Here is an 11401-nt window from a genome sequence, read left to right on the forward strand (position 1 = left end):
GATTATTGCGTGTTTTTGCTGCAGCAGCGAGATCTCTGAACGATGGTGAAGCAATCTTCACGGTTTCGTCCAAACAAATGGGCCGTAAATCTTTCAGTTCACCAGTTTGCCAACACACACACACACACCTGGGTATTTGTTACACAATCGTGCCGATGGCTCGACCTCACCGAGATTAAATTAAAAAAGAGGATCGCTTGTGGAACTGGCTGTTAGAGGTTTTTACAGACTGGATAAAGACTCAGATGATGGAGAGATTAAAACGTGTAAATAAAGAAGTGTCTGGTGCATCAGGGCCTCTGATCACAGTCCTGTCTGATGTCACCTCAGCCTGAATCTGAAAATCGGAGCATTTGACCAAATAAGTGAGTGAAAAATCCCTCAGACATTAATCTGTCCACGGGTCCATTCACAAAAAAAAGAAAAGAAAAGGAAAGAAAAAGGTTCCTCCGTCTAATTCAGGCCGGATCTGCGTCACATTAACAGCGTCCGGGCGCCGTCAGCGAGCCGCCAGGTCCTGCCGATACCTGCTGGTCTGTTTGACCCGTCGCCATGGAGACGCAGCAAAACAATGCCCGAGACAAACGAGGAGAGACCGATGGAGACTCGGGTGCAGTTTGTGTTAGAAGAGAGTGAGAAAAGAGTGAGAGTGTGTGTGTGTGTGTGTGTGTGTGTGTGTGTGTGTGTGTCGGGTTGGAATGAAATGCCTTTCTTATCAGCGTAGCACACCCTCACTGGTACAGGAAGTTATACAACGAGCAGCAGACCTGCCGTGTGACTCAGAGCTGAAAGGAATAACCTACTAACCGACCTATAACGAGTCCAGACGGTCATTACGTCAGCTAACCCGCCTGGAAAACAACTTTTTACATTCAAAACAAGCAAAATATATACCTTTTTTTTTCTTTACAAATCGGGATCATGAACATTTAGCAGCCGAAACTTTCGCAAACTTACGAAGTGAGGGCACCATGAGGACCTCCGCAAGGTCAAACCGGATCTACGGCGCCAAGAAAACGGTTCTGGTAGCAAAACACGTCGTTTATTTAGTGGAAAAGTCAAACGAACGGTTAAGTAAATATATAATTTGGCGATTGAAAGAATTCAGGGAGATTATTTGTTCCGCTGGTGGAAAACTGAGCGGTTTTGTATGTAAAACACTTTTGTACGCAAGTATTTTGGAGCCGGCCCCTAGTGGCCCTCGCCGGTATTACAATTTAGGACACTTCTGGCTGCAGGAAGGTCGATTAGACGTGAACGTTGAGTACCGTTAGAGGCCGACTGCCTCCAGGTGAGACGTGTCATTATCTCAGGTAACTGTAGTTCACTCCGTGTCCTCAGAGGCACAACAGCTGTTTCCTCTCGCATGACACATGTTCGAGCTTCCAACTCCACAATTTACTGCCGAGCGCTACAGAACAGTTGATGCCCGAGGCGGCGCTGATGTCAGCCGACCGGCGCCTCGGTTCAACGTCCAGCTTCTGTCGTCTGTTTAATAAATATTTATTGAATCTGGAATCAAGAGAAACTTCATGTTGTCGATTCTTAAATGAGGCTTCACATACATTTGTATGTTGTTCATCACAGTGTGAATCTAAATGACCTTACTCGTGTGTCGTTTCTTGAAAAACCCACATATTTTATTTTCCTGCTTTATCAAATGCAGATTTTGTCTTTTTCTTGCCATTAATTTAAATGATTTTACAACAAAATGTGAGCATTAGCTGACTGACAGTCCGAAAACAGCATCTTTAAATAACCGACCTATAAAACTAACATTGACGAGGAGCAGCAAGACCTTTATTTTGAAAGGTCACGAGCCAGAGATGTAAAAAAACGACAACAAAACTGGGATGGATTATCCCTCCACAAAAATAAAGCTTAAAAGATTTGATTTAAATCACCGGCTGCCTGGAAGATCTTGGGGGGGGGAGGCACCAGATTATTTCAAAGTGGTGAGCTGTGTCTATAAAAACACAAAAATATATATATATAAAAGATAAAAACACAACAGATTTTGATGCCAAAACTGAAAATTATACAACCAGCTGCAGCAGAGCAGCATTAAACTATAATTAGGAACTCATTTAAAAAAAAAAAAAAAATGTTAAGAAATAAAGAATAAAAATCTGGTGGTGAAAGTGAGTTTTGGGTAGAAATACCCTTTAAAAACAAAAAAAAAAGAAAGAAAGAAAGGACAGGAGGTACCTGCAGTGGTAAACAGGATGTGGAGCGCCCGTGTGTGTGTGTGTGTGTGTGTGTGTGTCATGGGTCAAACCACACACATTCCTCAGTGGTGAGATCATAACCCCACCGCCCACCGACCCCCTCAACCACCCTAGTCAGGACGAGTGGATGGTGGCAGAGGAACAAAAGACACACACACACGCTTTAAAAAGACACACACCCACACACACACTTTAAAAGACCACACACACTCAGTCGGCAGGCAGCCTCTTCTAACTGATGTCAGCTCAGTTATTAACACGTCTTTCACTCAACACTTACTCAAGAGGAAAATGACACACAATTCTACTGGGAGTATGACATCATCCTCCATCATCCTCCATCATCCTCCATCATCATCAGGGCGTGTGTGTGTGTGTGTGGCTGAAATCAATGTGGCAATTTTAGGAAGCATTTCTTTTGTTTAAATCAGGATTTAAAGTGTAAAATCAAATCGAGTTTTTAATCCAAACGCTTCCCGCTTCATCTTTTCTGCTTTTCTTCAGTTTTGCAGAAATTTAAAGACGACACATCGGCTCAGAGAAGTTAATAAAGGTCTTTTTTTCAATTTTTTAAATTTTTTTTTACCTGTAATAGATTAAAAATCTTGTTTAAAGAAAATCATCTTCGGTCATTTTGTCGGTTTTTATTGGAATCGTTGATCGAATTTGCCAAATTGATTATATATTAAACACATTAGTTCTCAATGAATCAATTATTGATGTGAACCTTAAATCGACTGATTAACTGCTTGTTGCAGCTCCAAACATGAAGCTCCGTCTGGTTTCTTTAAAACGAGTTTTGACTTCATTAAAACAAACTTCAGAGGGAAAACTGGTCAGAACGACTTCTTCCTGAGAAAATAGTGCCAATAAAAACAGCAGAAGGACATCATGTCTGATTATTCATTATCATTACGTCATCACCTCCGCTCGCGTCTGAATAGAGACGAGTGTGAACGCGTGTCTTTAATAATTCGGGTGGACCGAGTCTTTACGCACGCAGTCGAACATTTCAACATCCCGCTGATGACATCACTGCATGAAGCACCGCTGTAATAACACACTAATAGGAGTCACATGCAGCAGCAGCTCAGAGGGGGGCGACCCCACCAAGGAGGGAAGGAAAAAAAAAAAAATCCAGATTACAGTCTTTGATTTGGGTAATGAGGGGTGAGACCGAGTGTTTGTGTCATTCGGACCCTTTAATCTGGTTTTGGTTGGAAACAAACAGCTGCAGAGACGAAGAGGGAGGAAGATCAAAGATGGAGGAAAGAGACTCGCTCCTTCTGTAGAGGAAAGAAAACACGTAGAGACGGTGAGACACTCGGTGAGACACTAGGTGAGACCTGTGGGGTGGCGGGGGGGGGGGGTACTACGTCCCGCCCACTGACAGCTGTAACCTGTCAATCAAACAGACACGCCCCCAAAAACAGGTCTTCTTGAATCTTCTTTTCTAATGAATGAGGGATTATTTTCAGATGGACCTCCAGAAAACTAATAAGAAGGAGTGACTTTAGCTAACAACACCGAGACAACTGATGGACACATTTTATTCACTTTGGATTTGATGAGAGAAGTTGAATGGGAGTCTATGGAGCCGGAGGCTTTTTGGAGCCGACCTCTAGTGGCACTCGCTGGTATTGCAGCTGAAGACACTTCTGGATCAGAACCATTTTACAGACCTGAAGCTACGAACACTTTTATAAACAGTCTGTGGTGCCAACTGAGATGAACATCAGAGGTTAAAGGTCACAGGTCTGCGAGAGGAAAGAAAGACGCCGCGGCATTAAAAGAAATCGTTACGATAATAAAAGCAAAACGACAGCGGAGCTCAGACGAACCACCGGCTCAGAGCTGCCCTGTCATTACCACACACACCAGCGTTTAGCCCTGCATGACCTCATCCTGTTGGTTCCCAGGCTGTGATGTCATCAAAACCAGACCCGCCATGTGGTGAGGAAGAGGAGGAGGAGGGGATTTGATCATAAACAGGACTTTTTTTCTTTTTTTAAAGGACATAAGGTTTCACAGAAAATCGGTGAAAAATCAAATCAGAAACTTTTTTTTATATATATATATATATATATATATATCCAGTCTATATATATACATACTTTTTTTCTTGACGTCCAGAAACAAACCAAAACAACAAACTGGATTCATGTTCTCCATCTTTAAAAAGCTTCTATTAAATAAACTGGGATCTGACTTTCATTTCAGAAATAAAGTACGTCGAGTCACTTTGTCTTTATGTTTAACAACAAACAGAACTTTCACTGAAGGAAAGTCTAATTTAATTTTAGGTCTGGATTTTATAGATCAAATAATTACGTGATTAGTAGATGAATTGATCCGTAATGAAAGTAAAGTTTTAGCTGCAGCCTGAAAATGATCAAACAATTAATTACTTTAAAACATTTTCTGCTCAAAGATTCCAGATCTGAGCAGCTTTTTATTTATGACTCAACAAAGATGTGGTTGAAAAACCAAAGAAGAAAAAAAGAACAAAGGGGAAACAAGAGAAGAAGAAGAAGAAGAAGAAGAAGAGAGGAAGAGGAGCACAATGTTTGTAGAGGAGCCAGACTGCAGGAGGTTCACCACACACACACACACACACACACACACACACACACACACACACACTCTATGATCTTCCTGTCATCATCATTAACCAAATATTTAGTGAACAGTGACGCTGCGTCATGTCTGCTGTCCAGACTCTGTGTGTGTGTGTGTGTGTGTGTGTGTGACAAAATAAACTTCCATCTGCCTCCATTGTTCTTCGTCTCCGTTGACCTTTGACTCCAACCGTTTCCCTATTTTTTTCAGTCTTTATGCTAAGCTACGCTAATCATCTGCCAGCCTCATCCTAAACACAGTTGGCATATTTTCCCCTTTAATGTGGCTTTTGTGGCATTATGAGTCGTGCTGCCTTCACTGCCAGTCCGAGCTTTCAGCCCCGATAAACACCGTTTTCACCCTGAATCTCTCCAGAAAGGAAAGTTCAACCACATTAATGGGAAATGAAATAATCCAGAATTATCCCTCAAAGCTAAACCCAACAAAGATAAACACACCTTCTGGAGTCGAGGCAAAACAAATACATTAAAATCATCAAAACGAACGTCTTCGCCGCTTTGAGGGCTAAAAATAACCAATGAAAACAAAAAGACGGAAAATAAAACGTTTAAATAAAAAAAAAAAAAAGGTGGATTTTGGTTTCATTAAAGCTTAAAAAAAAAAAAAAACACACAAAAAAAAAACCGACACAAAAAGCTGCATTTCAGCCTGAAACCAACAAAGGAGCTTTTTCCTCTGCAGAGGTGTAAGTTTATATCCTGGCCTCTCTCGGGTTTCCCTTTTTTTTCCCTGCAGCAGAAACACTGAGGCCCTGTGTGTGTGTGTGTGTGTGTGTGTGTGTGTGTGTGTGTGTGTGGTATCAAAACATGTTCTGGTAGTCAATGTCCAATCAGCTGCAAAGTGGGAGAAGCCAAACTGTTTAAGGCATTCAAATTCTTCCGGTTTAATCGTCAGGACAAAAAAAAAAACTAAAAACAGAAACTAGTACGTGAGAAAATTCAGGTAAAAGTAATGAAACGGTAACTTCCACAATAACCTCGGTTCTCAGGTTCTCCGAGCCAAAGTACGAGAAGGACGGAGGAAGATCTCTTTTCTTTTTCCAGCGAGTTTTAAACTGAAAGCAGTTTTGTTGCCCCAGAAATGTTTTTTTTTTGTTTTGTTCCAAGTCACGTTTTTTTAATTCCTCCAAAAACCATCCTTCATGCTGGAAAACCAAAGTTCTGCAGAACCGCCGATCTCGACGTACACGGTCTGTTTGAGCTCATTCAAAGTGACGCGTGTGATCTGGAAGGGATTAATACCAGTTCAAGAAAATAATAATAATAATAATCCAAAAAAAATGTTTGCGTGCCTTAATGTTTAAAAAAAAAACAAAAACATATCTACAAATGTTTTTAAAAATCTGCTTTTAAAATGTCAAATTTTGAAAAACAAATCAGTTTCAAAACCAGATGTTTGTTTTATGTCCACTTCAACAAATCAAACGACACGTTCGTGTATTTTTCAGATTAAAACCCGACAGGTCAATTCTCAATCTTTCCTCGCAGCACCTGAACGCATCGCGGAGGCAGCTCGGGGTCATTTGAAGTTATGTGACACTTCCCTTTTCACTGCTGCACCTCCTCCACCCCTCCTCCACCCCCTCCTCCACCCCCACCCCGCCGGCCAATCACGGCCTTTGTTTACACAGGTTACCGTGACAACAGGTGGAATGCGGGGCCTGACCTTGAGACTTTCTCTGCCTTGTTATCAATCACTCCTCTCAGTGTGTGTGTGTGTGTGTGTGTGTGTGTGTGTGTGTGTGTACACACTTTTATTGTGTTGAAAGTGAAGAACAACAACAACAACAACAACGACGACGTCGTCTCTTTTCAGTTTCAGCTGATTCTGGTTTTGGTCCATAAAAACATGAGATTAAAGCAAAGCTGGGAGACTTCAAACAATTACTTAATAATAATTTTTTTTTATTATATATATATTTTTTTTTAATTACGTCAAAACAACAGACGAGGAATCAACCAGACTTTTACACAAGATGAAAAAGACTGAAAAATAAGGAAATCAAGAGTTTTTTTGACTCTGCAACATAAATAATGATTTTTTTTTTTCATGTTTCAACGAGTTCTCGTCTGTTTTTACATGAAAACTTTCATTAAAAGGCTTTTCATCGAAATTGTTGTAATTCGTGTCGTCTTATATTCACGTGAATAAGTTCAATATTTATTAAGCTTTCTGAACAGAAACGAGCTTTTAGAAATAACTTTATTAAAGATGATGAAAGTTGTCGTGTTTCGAAGGTGTAACTTTGTGTAAAAGTTGTATCAGAACATAAAATAAAAGATTATTCGTATCAAGTTACAACAAACGGGAAATTAAAAAGTTGAAAAACAAGTAAACGATAAAAAAATAAAAAAAAAATAAAAAAGGTGGAGGCGACGCCTGAACTTTTAAACCACCACCCCGAAGACGGAGTTCAACGAGGCGAGCGACTGTTGTCGACACGCGTCGCCGTGGCAACGAGCGGCCAGAAAGAGATAAGGAGGGAGTGTGTGTGTGTGTGTGTGTGTGTGTGTGTGTGTGTGTGTGGTTTGTGGTCCGCGGACAGCAGCAGCCCGTCAGCTGGTTAATGTGTCACAGAAAAAGGGCGAGTCAGCAGGAAACGTGCGTCGAGACCCGACCGGGCAGCTTCATGTCAGCAGATGGCGAAACGAGCGTTTTTCATCATCGATCGACTAATTAAAAAAAGAAAAAGGAGCGGCCGCATCGATTTCAGTTCCTTCAGGGTTGTTCTAGGTTTGTTTTCCTACTTCTTCTTTCCTTCAGTTGCTCATGAAACACAGAAAAGTTCAGAACAAACGGAGGCACGAAGGTCTCGACCGTCTGAGTCCCACCAGCCTGCAGGGATGGGCCGATGACATCATCATGATGTCAGCCCCGTGTGTGTGTGTGTGCGTGTGTGTGTGTGTGTGTGTGTGTGTGTGTGTGTGCGTGTGAGGTCACGCCGTTTCACTGAGGCCTCAACTGAAAGCTACAGATCTCGTCAGGCCTGTTCTCGCCTGCTCCGTCGTTACGTTTCCACCCGGCAAGAAGTAAAAAAACAACAACAACAAATAAACAACAACAAAACACCATCTCGGATTAAATCGAGTGTCAACGGTGCGTTCAATGTCTCTGAAATCTGAACGAAGGCGACCTGAATCTGCAGAAATCAAACTTCAATGAAAGAAAACATGAAGTGGAGGAAGTATTTGGAAACCGGAAATGTAATGAAGTGAAGTTCTTTTAGGAAGTTTTAATAATAAACTGATTAAAAAAGTTGTACGATGGCAATAATTTCTGATATTCAAAAACAGAGGACGAATAAAATAAATAAATCCGTCTTCCTCTGGAGGCTCCACCCTTTTTTTTATTATGACACACACCTCATCGCACAAATCAGTGGCCAATGTCCAAACAAGCAGGACACACACACACACACGTTCAGGTTTAAATTCAGGTTTTCCAGACATCATTTTTTCATTTAAAAGTGAAACTTTCTCCATCTGATAGTTTTAAAGGAGGTGGAGGACCACGTGAGAGCAGCTCGGAGCAACGGGAAGGATTTTTAATTCATTTAAAACAAGAAGGAAAACAAAGTTTTATGAGTGAGAACTGCAAAGGGGGGAAAAAAAAAATCCCGAGTTTCCCAGCAGACAGTGAACGCAGCAGAGCGTCGAGGAGGAGGAGGTTCCACTCGGACTGAAATTTAAGAAACCGAAAACATGACGACGACTCACTGAACACACAAAAAAACATTTAACATGAAGTGTGGAGAAGGAGGAGGAGGAGGAGGAGCAGAAGGAAGAGGAGGAGGAGGAGGAGCAGAAGGAAGAGGAGGAGGAGGAGGAGGAGAAGGAGGAGGAGGCCCCTCACACTGAGTTACATCACTGTGTCAGCAGCAAACATCTCCCTCCGTCACCCAGGTGAGACATCTCACAGTCTGCCATTACCAGAGTCAACAAACTGATCCACACGTCCAGTCATCAGCTGACTCACTGCCGACCAATGAAACGTCTCGTTTCAAAGCACCGCAGAACAACAGCTCCGACCGACGTCACGGATCGATATTAGCCGATCGCAGATATTTTGGTGCCGAATTTAACGCAGGAAAAAGATTGTGTGGGTGAATTAGAGCGCGTTATCACAAATAAAACGTTTTATTTTAAATGATTAAACTCCCAGTAAAGTTCACCGTTTCAATGCACCGACGTCATTTTGGGGCGATAAAGTTTCTTAAAACAGAAAATAAATAAATAACGGTACCCCAATTAGGATTTTATATAACAGGAGGCTCAAAGTGACCTTCATCACTTCAGACACATGACATCACAGAAACATGACATCACAGACACATGACGTCACACCAGACCAGGACCTCCATCGTGAACTATTCAACCTCCTTTAACTCCAACAAACTTTCAATACCCCAAGTTTACTTTTTTTTTTTTTTTAATTATTACTAAATAAATTAAATTCACATTTTCTCAGTTAACAATCTCTCACAAACTTAAAACGCGTATTTAGGCCAAAACCCCAAAATATTTCTGTCTGAGCAATTAAATCCGCAGAAGAAAAAAAAAAGCAAATATTCAAATCGGATCCAAACTAAAAAAAACAACAAACAAAATCAAACGAAGACCTTTTCTCAGAGTGTGAAACAGATCTGAGTGTTTATAATGTTTACATGATGGAAATTCAGATTAAACAACTGCAACGAAGCCAAACAACATTGATGAAGATCAGATGTGAAGTAATCAAGTTCAGGACACAAACAATAACAAGCAGCTTGTTAAAAAGGAGGAATTATGAAGCAGTGAGAAGGAAGCAGCTGATTTTCACCCATCAATCACTTCCACCCATCAATCACTTCCATCCATCAGAAGAGCAGCTCTGAGCTCTGCACGTGATCATTAACGCAGGTGTGTCGCCTCTCTGCGGGGAGTCTGCTGTTAAAAACACTGCTGGTCGACATGTTGGGAGGCTATGCGCCCACAACCACGTGCCAGATTCCATCCAGAAATCTCTCAGTTTAACGCTGTTGTCGACGACATGACGTGTTCGTCAGGAACTATCGTGGGAGCCAGTCTGCAGGCCCAGACATGACTGATTGAATGATTCTTCTCGCAAATGACACACGTGAATTTACTTAAATCAGACACGTTTTACCTCCAAAGTTGCACCAAGTTTGACTTTGAAAATTAAAAGATCTTCTGGTAAAAACATGCTATTTGTTTCCATGAGATTATGCCGATTTGAAGATGAGTTTACATTAATTCTGTATACACGCTAATAAAATGATTTGCAACTATTTTCATGCTGAAAACAGGCAGGGCGACTTTAAACTGCAGGATTCTTAAAAGGAGTTTGGCAATGACGTCGTGACGCACACTGAGCTGCAGGTAAAGGACTCGAAACCGATAAAAAAAAAATAGGGAGAAAAAAATGAATAAAATAGTTTATTGAAGTGATATTGTTTCTTCTACCATAAAAGGAACTTTTATTAAAGCGTTAATTTGTTATTATAGTAAGAAACGTGGAGACCCAAAGAAACTTTCACACAAACGAGCGGACAAAGACTGAACTTTGGTCTCCAGAATTGGTGCATTTTCTTTCATTTTAAAACAAAACTAGACGTTTTCAATTAGTTTCATCACTTTTAACTGCGACGCAACGAACTCAGCAGCGTTCATTTGAACGTAATACCGACTTTTAAAACGTTATTTTCCACTTATTTCCCAGCGTCACTCACCTAACCAACTAATGCAGCCAGGTGGGCGGGAGCAGCGGCGCGTGCCCCTGACAAAACATAACATTTTATCAGGAATATTTGTTTCTTTATGAATTAAATATATGCCGAATTGAAGAGTGGGTTCTATTCATTAAGGAAATATACTTTGTAGAAATGTGTGATACTTCTTCTCACGTGGAAAAGCAGTGAGGCGTTAAATCGCTGGATTATTGATGAGAGTCCGGGATTCCTGCGACAGAAAACTGGACTTGTTGGGGCTCGAAACTGGGAAAAGTGGCGTGAAAAACTCGACCGGGACGAGAAGTAACAGGGATGCCAGTTCGACCGGCGTGTTTGGACTCTTCATCAGCGGATAAAGTCCTTTTAAAAGGCGGACGGTGGAGCGCGGAGCTCCCGCGGAATGAATGGACTCACCGATGGACACGAGCTTGATGTTCTCCCTCTCCAGGAACTCCAGAGCCACCGACACGTTCTCCAGCTTCATCTGCCTGAAGTTGGGCCTCGGGTGGTACTTTCGGAACATCTTCTTGTGGCTGAGGACCTCCAGCAGGGCGATGAGCCTCAGGCCGTCGCCCAGGTCCAGCTGCAGGTCCACGATCCGCTTGTTGACGCACTTCAGGTGCTCGTTGATCCATCGGGTGAAGGTGTTCTGCTGGATCTTCTTCCACGGGGCGTCCTCGGCCAGGTCCTTCTCTGTGGCCGGCATCGTTTCCTCGGTACCGGTTCCGTAAAGCGCCTGTGGTGCGGGACTTTGTGCTTTGGATGCGGTGTTTCCTCGGAGCTGCCGCAGCTCGGTTTGAACTTT

At 42.0% G+C, this 11401-nt stretch overlaps 1 protein-coding gene across 3 annotated transcripts in view; it reads right to left on the minus strand.

Moving 5' to 3' along the window:
- Positions 1-11401, minus strand: part of flnbl (filamin B, like) — a 42112-nt gene extending 30711 nt beyond the window's left edge. For 2 of the 3 annotated variants that reach the window (XM_069169545.1, XM_069169544.1), the window contains exon 1: positions 11011-11379. In XM_069169545.1, the coding sequence (XP_069025646.1) occupies positions 11011-11302 (292 nt within the window). In that variant the 5' untranslated portion in view covers positions 11303-11379. Of the gene's footprint in view, positions 1-11010 lie in introns of all 3 variants that reach the window. The other variant, XM_069169546.1, reaches the window with a different exon arrangement.

This window comes from Embiotoca jacksoni, unplaced genomic scaffold (genome assembly GCF_022577435.1).
Source record: "Embiotoca jacksoni isolate LCO1_2020_lvr unplaced genomic scaffold, fEmbJac1.0.p SCAF_46, whole genome shotgun sequence".
In the NCBI taxonomy this organism is placed as follows: Eukaryota; Metazoa; Chordata; class Actinopteri; family Embiotocidae; genus Embiotoca; species Embiotoca jacksoni.